A 15,706-nucleotide genomic window follows, 5' to 3' on the forward strand; every position below is an offset into this window, starting at 1 on the left:
TAATGTAGAGTGTTAAAGGTGAAAAGAAAGACTGCTTGTGGTTTTCTTCACGAGTACAATGCATTAAAGGTAGGCAGAAACAGTAGGGCTGAGGTTGCTAATGTAGTGTTAAAGGTGAACACAAAGACTGCTTGTGGTTGTGTTCACGAGTACAATGCATTAAAGGTAGGCAGAAACAGTAGGGCTGAGGTTGCTAATGTAGATTGTTAAAGGTGAAAAGAAAGACTGGTTGTGTTCACGAGTACAATGCATTAAAGGTAGGCAGAAACAGTAGGGCTGAGGTTGCTAATGTAGATTGTTAAAGGTGAAAAGAAAGACTGGTTGTGTTCACGAGTACAATGCATTAAAGGTAGGCAGAAACAGTAGGGCTGAGGTTACTAATGTAGAGTGTTAAAGGTGAAAAGAAAGACTGCTTGTGGTTGTGTTCACGAGTACAATGCATTAAAGGTAAACAGTAGGGCTGAGGTTACTAATGTAGAGTGTTAAAGGTGAAAAGAAAGACTGCTTGTGGTTGTGTTCACTAGTACAATGCAATAAAGGTAGGCAGAAACTGTAGGGCTGAGGTTACTAATGTAGAGTGTTAAAGGTGAAAAGAAAGACTGCTTGTGGTTGTGTTCACGAGTACAATGCATTAAAGGTAGGCAGAAACTGTAGGGCTGAGGTTACTAATATACATAATTAAAGGTGAAAAGAAAGACTGATGGGCTTTGCAAACTAGTGGAGTGTATTAATGGTGGTCAGAAACACTGTTGGGCACTATGGTCACTAACAGTGTATTAAAGGTGGCAGGAAATAATGACTTGGGCTGTACACACCACCATAGAGTGTTAAAGGTGAAAATAAAGGCTCCCTGGTTCTGTGGTGTATTAAAAGTGGAAAGAGTGTGCTCACTATTTTATTGCAGCTGTGAAGATAGATTGCCTAGGGTTGTGCTCACTACTGTAGTGTATCAAAAGTGGTCAGAAACATTGCCTACAGCAGTGGTCACTAATGTAGTGATTTAAAGGTGGACACTAGCATAGTACATTAAAAGCGGACAGAAAGACTGCCTGTGGCATAGTGTATAGAAGTGGAAATACCTACTCCCAAGTCTTTGTGCACTACAGTATAGTATAAAAGGTGGCTATTTAGGAATATGTGCAAATTTACCTTTGTGCATAAAGTCACAATTGGTGCAACATGATGAGGACTGTGGAAACATCTTTAGGTGTAAAATCACATTTTGAGAGCAAAATAACTAAAGATTGAACTTAAGACGAATGCCGAGGTGAATTTTGGTGCTAGACACAATTATAAAGAATATATTATTGGAGTGTGTTTGTGTGTGTGTGTTTTTGTTTGTTTTTCTGTCAAGTGTTCAGGGTGCTTGTCAGTATAAATTTACTAAGGTGCCAGTGTGCATATTTGTATGCCAGGGTTGTGCTAGTGGAGTTGTTGTACTTTGAGCGCAAGTGCAAAAGCCACTCTGGTTTGTTAAACACCAGTCCTCCTGTACTTTAGACCTGGTGATGGATCAAACCCAGATCTGTTGACTGGTTTGAGTGTTTGATTGGTTCTGGTGCTCCGTCCATCACCACCCCCTTTTGTACCGCTTTGTTCGCCATAAGTTGGCAGGGTATGCTCAGACGTGAGTCCCTTGCTCACTTTGCCACTGGATTCAACCAAGCCTGGCTGAAGACGGCTGAAATGCCAGAAATCGGTCCTAAGAAGCTTGTTTCCGGTCCAGGGAAGGAATGGCTTGGCAGTTCGGGCTGGACTGTTCCCTATGAGGCACAGGGTCAGACTGATTTGCATATGGCCATGTCTGAACTGGGGTGGCAGAGTGGGCTAAAGAACGGTGATGAATCAAACCCAGATCTGTTGACTGGGTGTGAGTGTTTGATTGGTTCTGATGCTCCGTCCATCACCACCCCCTTTTGTACAATTATAAAGAAAAGCACATTTAGGTGCAAAATGATGCTTAAGAGAAGAGTGCAAACCTTTGAAGGAGCCAAGATTACAATTTGGGTGCAAAAACATTATTTTGCACTCAAAGATTTCTATCTAAAATCGTAAAACCATCTTCAATGCAACATCAGCATGAATGTGGAAACAAATGTATGTAAAGCCGCATTTAGGTGCAAAATGGCCATTAATGCAGTGGAAGTGTTGAGAATATTTTTTTTTAGGTACACAAAACACATTTAGAAGCAAATATCACATTCCAGCACAAAAAAGCAGTGGGGATGTGGGTGGTGTAATTGGCGAGTTGCATCATATTTAGGTGCAAAGTCATTGCGTTTAGAGAGTAAATGTGGCAATAAGAGATCACATAAGGTGCAAAAGCTTGGTATTAACATGTCATCTCACTTAGTTGACAGCACGATAAAGTGCAAATTATCCTGGTTGCAATTTTAGAAGGATGGAAAACATTTTGGAAGCAAACATCACATTTAGGGGTGCAGAATCACTCTTGGTGCAAAGTAAGCAAAACAGTAGCATCACAAGACCAAATTCACATTTAAGTGCACAACACATTACTGTGAAAAATCACAATGGTGCACCATTCTTGGGAGTGTGGGAACCCTTGAAGGAGCAAAAAAAAAAAAAAACACATTGGCGCAAAATCATTTGTAAGTGCAAAATTATCCTTGGTATAACATAAACCAGAACTGGAGATAAACTTTTAGATGAAAAACACATTTAGGACCAAAAATCACTGTTCGTAGGAAAACCACCTTTTCTGCAAACTGAACTGGAGAGTGATCTCACTTTAGGTGCAAAATCACTCAGTACTGACAGAAAATGTAGTAGTAAGAGGTCACATTTTATGTACGAGGTGTGCTTCAGTGGGACATCACGTTTATTTGACAGCATCCTGGGGTGAAATATCACACTTAGTGTTACACTAATTAATATGTGGAGTAAGGAAAACATTCATAAACACAGATCACAGTCAGAGGCAAAAAGAAATTGAAGATGCAAAATGACTCTTGAAAGAAAGAGCAGCTTTGCAGAATCCCCCTCAGATGCACAGCCACACTTGGTTCAACATCAGTAGAAGTGTGGACACAGTTTTTAGGGCTCAATACCCTTCCATTGCAGTGCACGAATGCTTCACTTCACCGTCCATGCACTGCCAAGGGAACCATTTTTTTTACAACTAACGCACTGTGGTCTAGTCTAAGTGGGCAAGGGCGTGTCGCAGCCGTGTCAAATAAAACACAAATATAGATCAAGAACCATGGGCATTTAGGGGACGTATAATTCTTCCCTTTAACAGCTCAATAAAAATTACCAGCCGGCTTGTCATCACCAGGTCTCCTTTGTGGCGCGTGAATTGAGAGTAAACAGAGGATTCTGTTATTTCCCATTGGTGTCCCAGGGTGTAATATACAATTTTGTTCTAGTTGAACAAGGGTAACCATATCCTTTGTACACTTGACTCTCCAGGGGAGCAAAGACAGAAGTCAAGGAACTACTTACTTTGAAATGTACCCTGTCGAGTGTTTTGTTGCTTATGGCACACGATTAGGAGTGGGTGAAATCCTCTCTTTTTGATCCGATCCACAGTAAACAGATGCAGAATTGCAGGCCGTTCTGTTTACTGTGGACTGAAGAAAGGTCCCCTCCTTGTAGCTCATTCTCGCTCTTTCGCTGTCCCCATCAATCTATTTCGCTCTATCTCTCTCCCATTGATCTGCTGCTCTTATTCATCCACCCTTCTCATGTTTTTGTCCCCAGCTCCCTGCTCTGGGCATGAGGTCGCTTGTGGTACTATGCACAGACCCCCCCCCCTCCATTGTACCACATCGTTGCTTCTCTTGCATGCTCCCCCCTTTATCAGTCGTCTCAGGCCTGTCAGCAATTCTAACCTTCTCTCCTTGCTGTTTTTTAATTTCTAAAACCATAATTTGTTTCAACTGATTGCACTTGGATGTCTGTGAAATTGCCTGCGATGGAACTTCTGTGGGTGCTGTTCTGATGCATGAAACAGTTTTTTTGTGACACCAAGAGACAGTGGTAACATGATGGCCCCCTGAAGACTGTGACGCGGGGTCTCTAGTATCCCATATCCCACGGATATCCACTGGCCGTGGGCTGATTGGCGGCGCCATGAAGGGTTGGGGCCCTCCTGCCCCGCTGGAGATTGTGTGACCCCCCTGCCACGAGACACGGGCGGCGCGTCACTGCCCCCGAGGATTCGCAAAAGGTGCCGCGCCTTCCACTACTCCTCTGTCTAGCCACGAGAACAGCTTGATTGAAAATGTAAAGATAATTAAATGGCAGTATTTTTATTCCGCGAGCCATCAGCTGAGAAAATAAAGAATAATAAAAGTGGCATGGGGATTGTTTCTTTAAAGTCCTAAGAAATACTTCAACGTGATGCGATGGGAAGAAACCTTTCCTATAGTATTACTGGGGTGCAATAGTGAAGCAACAGTTAACACTGAAGAAGCGATGCAGGTTCTGCACAGTTTCCTCTGCAGACACACAGCCTTGCCAGTGTTGCAGGACACACAGAGACTGTGCAGCCCTCTTGTGTGCAGCCGAGATGCCACAGCTACAGGATTTCTGTATTTTGATTACGCGGGTAGCTCTTTCTTGGCCCGAGAGTCCTCGAGAAAATCGAGCCAAGGCCGAGCCAGACACACAGCTCTGGCGGTGGCCCCCACCCAAACTGCTACCAGAACTGAATGCGAAGGCCGAAGCACTCCTCCGACAGGAGCCTACATGTGAATGACAGTCTCTGCACGCTATGGTTGAACGGGATGATCCAAACAAACCAATGGGCGCAGGGGGCGGATCCCAAAGCTCCTCTTTGTGGATATTTGTATTATTGTGGATATGAGTTATTACGCGGTCTGTAACCGGACCTAAATGGTCACACCAAACTCGTTCCTGAGGGAAAACGCAGAACATTTTACATTAAAGTGTTTCTGAGAAACTGCCCGAGCAGAGTTCAGCCGCGGGAATATTTGCCAAAACACGTGGCTCTGGAACCACAAGAGCAGATTACGTTTCCTGCGGGTAGGATTTTGTGACTCAAACTAGTTAACTGTTTTTCTTATAAAAAACAGAAGAAAAGCAACTCCGCCTTAGTTTTTGGGGCTTTTCCATTTAATTGCCTCGAACAATGAACCCTCTTGGAAACCCAAGAATCTGCAGTCCTCCGGGGATGAACGGGCCTGCTTGAGCAGGTGAAAAGAGAGGGCCAGACAGAGGCTTGTAGAGGAAAGTCGAGGAATCATTTCTACCGCTGGGACATCTCGCAGAAGGCTGTGCTCAGCGTAATATGTGGTGCAATACTGCCGCCTAGTGGTGATGTCATAGTCGGCTGGTGAAACATTTACGAAAATAAACTAGGGGGGGAAGAGAGACAAATTGATTTCAATTCACAAGAAAGCTCAGCTATTTGATAGTTCTATTGGTACTGACAGACTGTATGCCGAGAGGGGCGGGTACGCCGACGTCCTCCACAGACGCCGCTGCTGGGCTACGGAGTCTGAGGCCGCCTTATTGCGAATAATTACAGTATTATTTTTTATTAGTCTTAGATTCCTCTCTGTTCGCTTTACTAATCGTTACGAAATAATTGAGTCTGCTCTCAACCTTTAAAGTAATTTCTTCACGTGTTTCTTATTTTAGGTTTATTTAAAAGCTGAAAAAATAGCGTATTTTGCTGCTTTTCACATATTTTTACTTTTTGCTGCCCTGCAGATTACTCAGGTAAAATACCAGCCAGGCGGTAACCCCACATATAGTGCCCAAATATTTGTTACACAAATTCTTTTCACCTACCAGCTCCAGTATGGTAAAACGTAAACAAGTGGACAGGACTTGTCCCATGAACGGTGGCAACCCTAGCTACACACCACCAGTGCACTTAATGAATCCAAAGAAGCACTGACAGGCTGCAGGCATCGGACTTGGCGAGGACTTACCATTGCTTCGGTATCGGTGTACGCATACGCTGTGGCTCTTAGGCGCCTGCACATGACAGGGGCTCACTTGTAATGTAAATGAGAGAACCATGTGCGGCTCAAAAGACAACTCCAGCAGATGCCTGATCTTTGTGCTGCTTATTGCCATCCAACAACTGAACTTTGCTCGAGACCCCATTGCCACCCAGGGCCTTACACCAGTGCTGATGCAAGGACAGACCTATTGGTGAGCCCTGGAGACACGAACCTCAGGCTACACTCCAGAAAGGGTGAAAATCTTTATCAGGCAGGCAACAATAAAGAGCACTACACTGCTTTTTTTTCCACTCTAAATGAAAATGAATTCTTTGAGAAATTCCAAAGAGAAAACTTCTGACAAAAACGTAAACATATTCAAAGACTCATGTGGCCTGATTCACAAAGGTAACTTACACTTTTAAGTAACTTACATTTTTGAGTAGGTTTACTACTTTTCGATATTTACAAACGTAGAGCCTACATTTACTCAAAAAAGTATAAGTTACATGTCGCCACCCGTGTCACAACTGGCTTACTCTTGTGTGGTTGGGTGACGGGTCTCCCAAAACCCCTCTCTAACCCCGCTTACTGCTACTTACACCCATCCCTTTTATAGTAAATATGCCCCTTTTTTAAGCCACTTCCCTGTGTCCTTCGCAATTTACTACTAAAATATATACTCACATATGCGGAGACTTCGTAGTTGGGGTTCGGAACTCTGCACACATAACTATAAGTAATCTGCAGGTGTAAACCCTTCACATAGTCATGTAGCAAACAGATCTATTTCAGCAATACCTCCATACCTTAAAAATGTGGTCTACTTCTTGCCTTGCTTGACAGCATGCTCTGGTTGTCTGTTTTTATTTCTTGTTCCTCCACCACAGGAACTGGTGTCAGACCAACTCCTCAGTCTGCAGCCCAAGAACAAAAGTCCACTGTCTCTTTGCATAGATTTGGAATCTACGTCTCATTGTTTATCAATATAAAGCACTGCTGCTGTGATGTCTGCACACCTACTTGCTTGTTCTGAATCTAGGGTAAGAACGCACTCAATGTTTGGTGTATTTTTCTAAAAGTGTAACATCTTTTCATGTGGGGAGCGTAGAGCAATTATTTCTATGTCGCTTAGATGAACCTCACCAGCCTTGTAACAGAACGTCTCTTCTCACTGCACTTGAAGCCACAGAGGGAAAAATTGCTCTCCCGTGAAAGATGGAGGACACCTAATATCGTCGGAGTAAGACAGAGGGAGAAGCACTCTGCCCTTACCGGACTACAGAATTGGTTCCATTGTTGTTGAACCCACTGTAATTGTCTCACTTGCAATCTCTCTCAAGGAACAAGGAAAATGCAGTCCCAGGAGCTAGAAAATTGACCCAGTTGCACCAAAAAATAAATATTGGACACAGTCGGTGAATGTGGCCCATACTCCGAGGCCCACGCTGTCCAGTACTGCCCAATATATAGCAGATGTTGAAAGAAAATAGGGGATGCTTTCTCCCTGTTGGTGGATAACCCCCAAGGGTACATTTAGCAAGCAGTCAGCTAGGTAGGACTGCACTCTGCTTGTAATGGTGGACAGCACCACTGCCATTCACTTTGTGAAGACTCTGAGGACTCAAACCGTGACAAATGCAAACCTACAAACTCCTAGCAAGCATTCTTCATCAGCATATTTGGGGTACCCTATGCGTTTCAAAATCAGTGATTGAAAAAAACGTATCCTGCCAATCCTGAGACACCATCATGTCTTGCGCATGAATGGCTTGCAGGATCTGGAATAGTGTGATCACCTTGAACTTCTCGTGTTTTGAGAAACTTGTTGCCGTATCGGATATCTATGACCGTATCTAAACCACACAATTTCTTGGGAACAAAAAATATCTGGAGTAGAAACCCAGAACGCTTGCTGATTTGGTTCCTCTCTCTAGGACACCTTCCTGCAGAAAGAAATGTATTGCTTTATTATGTTTGTGTTTGCGTGGGGTAGATGGTCGAAAAAGTGAATCAAGGTCTACTACGCAAAAAGTAGAATAACTCGATAATATGCACAGGACCTGTTGGCCTCAGATTAGCCTCAAACCCATTCCAAAGGATGCCAACCTATCGTAACCATAATGCTGAAGTTCTGAGAAGCAAAGATCGATTTTACAGTGGTGGGGAGGTATGAAAAGAGGATCAACAGAATGGAGAGAGTTAACTGTGTAGATGGATGTGTACCAGCACCAAAATTCTTGCCGGACGGATTACCAGTAAAAATCACCATCGTGGTCTTTTGCAAGGCCTCAATATGATGCACCTGTTAAAGGAAGGATCACATGAGAACCTGCCCGGAGGATGGACACTAGCTGTGAAGAGGAATCAGCCGGATACCTGGACTTTCTGTGCCTCTACTCTATGTGAGGAGGAGATCGAACACTTTTGCTTGCAATTCATTTGTGGTGCCAGCAGGCGAACTGTTTCTGGAAGGGAAGCATGGTTTTGTAGATGTCCTTGACTAGATTAACTTAAGCTTTCTATCTCCAACAGCCTTATCATCCACTTGTGAGCATTAATCGCACAAGGAAACCACGAGAAATCTCCCATAGCACTTTCAGCGTGGGCCCATGATTGACATGTTTTCAGCACTCTGCACATGATTTTTAAGACTTAGGATTTAAGGAGAAACAATGTGTAGACCAAGCCCAAAATATGCAATATTTTTTTAAAACCTGAAGAAAGAAAACGAAGAATACTAAGAGGGCCAGGATCCTGCATTTGTAGAGGCACAGAAAAAAGGAACTGATAAAATTAGCCCCGTGGTTCCTAATGTGGACCCACTGTGCTACTTCTGTTGAAGATGAGCGACTCCAAAACCAAACCTGCCCAGTCCATCGCTGCACTGGTGACTCGCAATGATGGACAATATTTCTGGATCTAGTTCACCACTTGTAAAGCATGTTCATACAAGGAAATTGTGGGTATCCATTTGAATCTATTTTATTAACTGAGTCAAGCTCCCGAACCTAGTAAAGTACTGATTATTAGCAATAAAAGGTCACTGGAGAATCAAATTGAGTCAAATCTGCCCATGCCCACGTTTTACGTCGAGAATAGTTTAAAAAATCTAGAAGCCACTAAGTGGTCACTTTAGGATAAATCAAATAGGCTTCCTGCTTGAAGAGGTCACAGACCTCCAGGCCTTCATGCTTTGTCTTCTCACCAAGAGCCACTCCCCCTCAAAGAGTAAAGCTCTACCCCAACATGGTTTCATCCACGCCTGTCCCACAATGGAACAGGCACCTCAAAGTACCATGAAACGGAGGAGCAGAAAGTCAAAAGCAATCCTTACCTCCACATCCTGTTTGTTTGCAAGAACCAGAATGGGAACACCCTCCAACACGTCACTTGAAATCATTTTCTCTGTGGGAGGAAAAGGACAGCGAGTAAAGGAGAAGTATTGAAAGATACAAAATTCCAAACTTCATCACCTGTAAGTTAAACAGGGCAATCCACTTCCAGAGGCTGTGCCAGTGTATGCCATTTAGTCTGTTTGCAAGAAGCCACAAATTTAGCAGCGAATAGAAAGGAAGCACACAGAGTTATAGCAATTTGGTCAGGATCAACAAATAATAGTCAAGAGAAGAACTTGGTGAATAAAAGCCAGGGCTCCTTGTTTTCGAATTTGGGAATTCACCCACTGGACCACACTTCCACTTTCATGATGGGGCCATCTTCAGAAGCACACACAGAAACAAGGTTAACCCTACTGCATCACATGCACATTACTCAGACACACAAAACAGAAGTGCTGGCTCACCAAACGCTCTCTTAGATTCAGACAGACGATCCTCATCCGTCGAGTCGATGACGTAAATCACGCCATGTGATTCAGCATAATACTGAAAGGCAAGAAAAACATTAAGGAACAGCATATTTGCTGCCAATCACTGCTAGAGTCTCTTGGACAAAAAGGTAAAGTACGGAGCAGTCTTCTATGGACTGATACAAGAGGGGCAGTGGAAGGCTCATATTAATATATTGTGTCGCACAGTTTGGAGAATACCATGGGTGAAAAGAGATGTACAATGTTACCATTAGTCATTGTTGTAGGAACTGTTCCTTGACATACAGAATCAAGTAACCAGGCAGGCTAAACCTTTGAGAGTGTGGGGACCTAGTGGTCTACAATAGTACTATTACAGGCTGGGCCTGATTTCTGAGCCTATAAAGTGTTGCTAGTGTTTTGGAAAGTACCCAGAACGTACTTGTAAGATCCTAAACTTCTAGCCAGTTACTCATCTGGATCCAACCTACAAAAAGTGTTTGAAACTTGAACCAGCCAGTTATAGATTAATTGCCCTATTGGACACTGAAAGCAAAATCCATAACCACCTTATTTGTTCACTTTTTGGAATTGATAAATTGGATGTGCAAATTTGCCAGAAACAACAAGACTTTTGGAACAATTCCAGGCCTATTGAGCTTCCTCATTTTCTTGTCCTGAGGAAGCTCAAAAGGGACGATAATGACTATAAGAACAATAGGGTTTTTACGTTCGCCAAAAAATTTGACGAAGTAAAACAACCTACCATTACGAGAAATGCCATACAGAATACACCTAGTGTGGTAGCTTCCACAAGTGGGTCCGACATTTTAAGTGTACATAGTGAAGCTAGCCTGGGAGGTGATGTGGACACTAGACTTAGAAGCCTAGCACATGATAATACATCTTCCTCTTTTTTAGAAGAGATGACCAGGTACAGGAAAGGCACCAGACAGGGGTACAACAGTTGGGACAGTAGGGGTACTACGTAGAATTATTTTAGTGCTCGCAAAATGTTGTTCTTCTTTTTTCAAGTAATAAGATCTGTTTCTTTCTAGTTTTGGAAACAGACTCTGGCTCATGGGTTTTCTTACACATATATGATTATGTAAGGATTTCCTTACTGGTCAACACCCTCTGCTTAGTTTTCTATCTATATGGACACTTGTCTCGTTGGGTGTATTTTGGAACTCTTCTGCTCTATAGTTCCTGTTCTGTCTCGGATTTTTCACGCTTCATCTGTCACCTTAACTTCTTTGTTTTTCACTTATTTATTTCCGCTGCTGTAGGGTTAACTTCAAACCTAGAAATCTTTTCTAATAGTTTCCTTTCATTCACTATTTTTAAGGAGAAGAAATTTTAGAAATGTACAATCAAAGTCTTTTCTGTATTTACGTTAGAACACTCCAATGTTTTATCCATGATTACTTTTACAGCCTTGAGGAAGTCACGGTGGTGACGAAACGCGCGTTGGCTGTTTCCGATACAACGTTCTACGTGTCAAGATCTGTGTCTACAAGAATTGCACAAAATGAAATGTGTATATTAACATCTTCTGACATGGGATGTAACATGTTAGATAAATCTTTTTGTGTCTAACAATTATTAAATCTGTGTTTACAGCATATACTTGTACGTTTCGTAACATTTTCTATATCAAGAGGTTATCTCTCTACATTACTTGGTGCTTGCAGTTCATGAGATCAATTTCCACAATTGTGTTTGGTTATACTTAATTAGAGTGCCGGGGTTTCTTTGTGTGTTTGTGCTACGGGCCATGTATGACCTGTTTGACTGATATCCTTGGTAGTGGGATATCTGACCTCGAGTTGGCACCTATAAAATATTTGTTCCATAACTAAGTGTATGTACTATATCGAAATGTCTTTTCGTGTTTGGTTATACTTAATTAGAGTGCCGGGGTTTCTTTGTGTGTTTGTGCTACGGGCCATGTATGACCTGTTTGACTGATATCCTTGGTAGTGGGATATCTGACCTCGAGTTGGCACCTATAAAATATTTGTTCCATAACTAAGTGTATGTACTATATCGAAATGTCTTTTCATCTGACTTAATTGTTTATGTGATTGTGCGACTCAATATCCACCACTACCTTGTGTGTTGGTCAGATTTAAACGGTTTCAATAATAATTTGGGAGGGGAGACAACTTCTCGGTGCCTCTGGTACAAACCTTTGAAAAACAATTTTAAATTACTGAATTTTCAGTTGCCTGTGAACAGGAAGCTTGTCTTAACTGCACCCAATCATTAACTTCGATGTCAACTATGATAGGAGCTCAGAAATCTTATATAGATCCTTTTCATCCACATGTTCAGCTATGGTTTATGAACTGCCAAAATCTACATGGTATTTATTAGTTTATGACCTCATGGTACGATATTAACCTGAATATGAGAACTGACAGCTCTGTAAATTGGGCAGGAAAATGGTGATTCAAATTATTTGTACCTGCCCACGACTGACTGATTTACGAATGCATTATTTAAGTTGTGATCTCCTGACTACCCATGTGAAAACTGTAGCGGAGGCTAATGCATTTATTGAGGCGGATAGGACAAGGTGTGCTCTGCTTTAGTGAGTTATTTGAACTTTTCAGTAAAGAGAATAGAACAGCCATATTTGACGTATTACTCACTTCTTTAGTTATCAGGATGTGCGACAGGAGCATTTCAAATTTTGCACTGTGAATGGGGACTGTTTTTAGTTTCTACCTATAGGGTCGCCAAAAGTGCCATTTTAGAATAGCTCTAATATTTTAGGAATGTTCAGACACCCACCTCAGGCAACACCCACCTCAAAGAATAATCACAACTCTTCTCCTCCAAGTCACTAAATGAACTTGAGCTAAACACACTGGTAGCTATGGCACAGTGCAGAGTCTTAACTTGGGGCAAGTCAAAAATACCACAAACTAAAAATCCCAAACTGTATTAGAATAATAGTGTAAAATGTAATAAACAAAGTGACACGAAAATGACAAAAATCAAATAAGGGGAATTAGAGATACTGTTTTAAAGGTTTACATAGAAATAGCACCACAAAGTGCAAAGCGCCAATGACAGTAAATGGTCACAGTATACCAGGACCTAGTCGTGGTTTGAGGCAGACCGCGATGGCGCACTTGTCAGATACAACAACTGGATTGATCCCGTTGAAAAGTATGGAAGTCCAAGTTAAAAAAAAAATACAAGTTCTAATTCAGAAATGGACTTTGACACTTTTGTTTCCGGTCGGTTGATAATCCCATCTGTATGTGTTGAAGCTGAAACTGTAGCTGCTGCCATTGAACCGCAGGTTAGATACTGGAAGCGGTTTAGTCACGCTGATTCTCCGGAGCTTTACAATTTTTGCTTGAAAAAACTTCTGCGTCCCAAAGTGGAAAGGGACTTTGGGAGGGGGAAGAGCTCTCCCGGTGGAACAAAACAGCCAAAATTCCCTCTGACTCTATGGTATTGCCACTCGGTTACTTTTCGCAGTGGGTAGCACTGAGGCTCGGGAGCAAATTTTTAAAATGTTTCCTAACTATGTTCTGGTGGCAAAACAACCACAGAGGTACACTTCCAGGGCTTGCAGGAACTCAGGGGAGTGCACTTAGAGCCTCTCTCAGTATCCGGAGGAGCCAACAGCAAGGTCCAGTCCCAGTCCAGTAGCCACTGGACACTATAGGAAAAAGGTCACTTGAAGCTTGTTGTGCCCTGTAGCCACAGAGGAGGTCAGCCAACTGACCCTTGGAGCCCACTTCTTTTTTCAGGATACACAATGAGGCGGGCCAGTCCTTCGGGGTTCCACTCAGGTCATAAACAGCAAGTCCAGTCCTTTTCAGATCCTCCAAAATTCCAGAAAGTGTTTTTGTGGGTGGGTGCCTGAAGGGGCCATATTTATGCCTAGCACTAGTTGGTGGGTGGCGAGGACTAGTGGTCACTCCCTAACCAAAGGGGTAAAAGTTCCCAGTGGCAACCATACCCACTTTTTCAATGGTTCTTGTTTGCCTTACTGAAAACAGGCTCACAATTAACCCTGGGCGTAGTTCGCGTATTAGCGCTACGCGTAGCTACGCAAAGTGCACTACGCGAGACACGCGTAGCACTACGTGACCTGCATAGTGCACTGTTCGCGATGATTGCACAGTGTGGACAAGCATCCGGCACTGTGCAATCATTGAAAACGGCATCTTGCACAGTGCGAGCTGTCATTTTCTGCCACTCGAGTAGTTTTACTCGAGAGGCAGCTTTCTCAAAGCGGACTGGTAGTTTCACATCGCGAGCGGTCGCGAGCATATGCGACCACTCGCAATGAGAAACCTGACCTCCCCGCGTTGAGATCCCTCGCCTGGAGGTTTATTTTCCACGCTCGTGATTGGCAACTTGATGTTGCTGATCGTGAACGAGGAAAAAGTCTCGCCGGAATGTCATTTTGCTCGTTCTCGGTCGCCAACTTGACATTGAGGACCGCGTGCGAGCAAAAAATGCCAACTACGCTACGCGATTTTGCACTGTGCTACGTGCAATTTGCGTAGCACGAAGTAGCACAAACTACGCAAACTTCGCGAGCGTAGCGTAGTTGTCCGCCCAGGGTTACTCACAATGCCATGAGTCAGGGCATTTCCAAGATGAGGAAAGGCTATGGCCACACTTGGATTCTCATGGTTGTGGTGGATTAGGAGAGGACACTATGGTAATCACTTGTGTCCTCCCACATCTAATACTAAAATCTAGTTTGAAGCAGGCCCTGTAACCACAACACACAAATAGACCGAAGTCTTGTAAGACAAAGACAGGATCCTACAGAACCCAGACAGTGGATACACAAGAATTGTCCTGCCATCCAATTTCATTCCTCTCAAGTGTACTTAAGTTTTACATGTGGCTCAAATAGACCGATTAGCCAGTAGTTTACACTGTGATGTCAACAGGATACCAAAGCTCCCACCCTGAAGATTCTGCAGAGCTCAAATGAGTCATGCCAGGCCATTCCAGTCAACCCATTGCATTGCTTCTGGGAGGAATTTCACACCTTATACCCACCTCATGCAGGACGAAGGACAGGCTGGGAGTTGGCAGAGGTTAATGAAGCAGCAGCTAAAGGGTAACTTTCTAAAAGTTACTTATCCTTAATATTTGTTAAAAATCAGACTTCACTATTTGAATTGGAGTCTTAATAACTATTACATATAGTGGTATAATTGTTTTTCTAGATGGTCCCTTTCCTGATGTAGCTGTATTACTATTTTTATTTCTATCTGCCATCTGGTCTTCTACACAAGACAGCTAGGCCTGCCACAGTGAAACTAACTTTTGAGGCCATGTCACTGTAGGAACATGATAACATTAATTTTCTACACTTTTAAATACCATGCACTCTGCTTTGTGGACTACAAGGCCAACATAAGGGTGACAAACTAATATTTAAAAGGGAGATATTTACCTGTCAAAAAAGGGTTGTTTTGACAGCTCATACTGCTGGTATTACACTGCAGCAGACAGGCTACATAGGGTAGGTGTCAATCCATGTTTTTTACTTATGTTATAGTGGACGCACAAAAAATGCAAAGGTGGCATCTGACTTCCAGTCCATGGGTGCCCTGCCTACATCATATTCTAGGGATGTACAGGAAATTTAAATGTGGCAATTAGAAATAAGCCAATTTATCCATGTTTAAAGGGGGAGCACAGGCACTTAATCTTGGTCAGCAAAGTTAAAGTGCATAGTTCTAAAGCCAGCAAAAATAGTACCCTGAAAAAGGCAAAACATCTGTGGTGACCATAGAAGAAAGGTAGAATACCTACAGAAGCACTACCCATTCTGCCAAGCCACTGCTGCAGTACATCGCACAGTATGATGACCTAAACTCTACCACCCTGCACTTCATGGTTAAAAATATCCAAAACTTGCCTAATTGAGGCAAACCAGACCTCAAGTGCATGATGGTGTCCA

At 42.9% G+C, this 15,706-nt stretch overlaps 1 protein-coding gene across 5 annotated transcripts in view; it reads right to left on the reverse strand.

The window, feature by feature from the left end:
• The window catches only part of ARFRP1 (ARF related protein 1), a 366,770-nt gene that overhangs the window by 12,336 nt on the left and 338,728 nt on the right, over nt 1-15,706 (reverse strand). For all 5 annotated transcript variants that reach the window (XM_085619615.1, XM_085619612.1, XM_085619611.1 and 2 more), the window contains 2 exons: nt 9,745-9,826; nt 9,277-9,347 (listed from right to left, as the gene is read on the reverse strand). In XM_085619615.1, coding sequence (XP_085475741.1) covers nt 9,277-9,347; nt 9,745-9,826 — 153 coding nt within the window. The remainder of the gene's footprint in view (nt 1-9,276; nt 9,348-9,744; nt 9,827-15,706) is intronic.

Source organism: Triturus cristatus, chromosome 7, assembly GCF_964204655.1.
Source record: "Triturus cristatus chromosome 7, aTriCri1.1, whole genome shotgun sequence".
Classification (NCBI taxonomy): domain Eukaryota; kingdom Metazoa; phylum Chordata; class Amphibia; order Caudata; family Salamandridae; genus Triturus; species Triturus cristatus.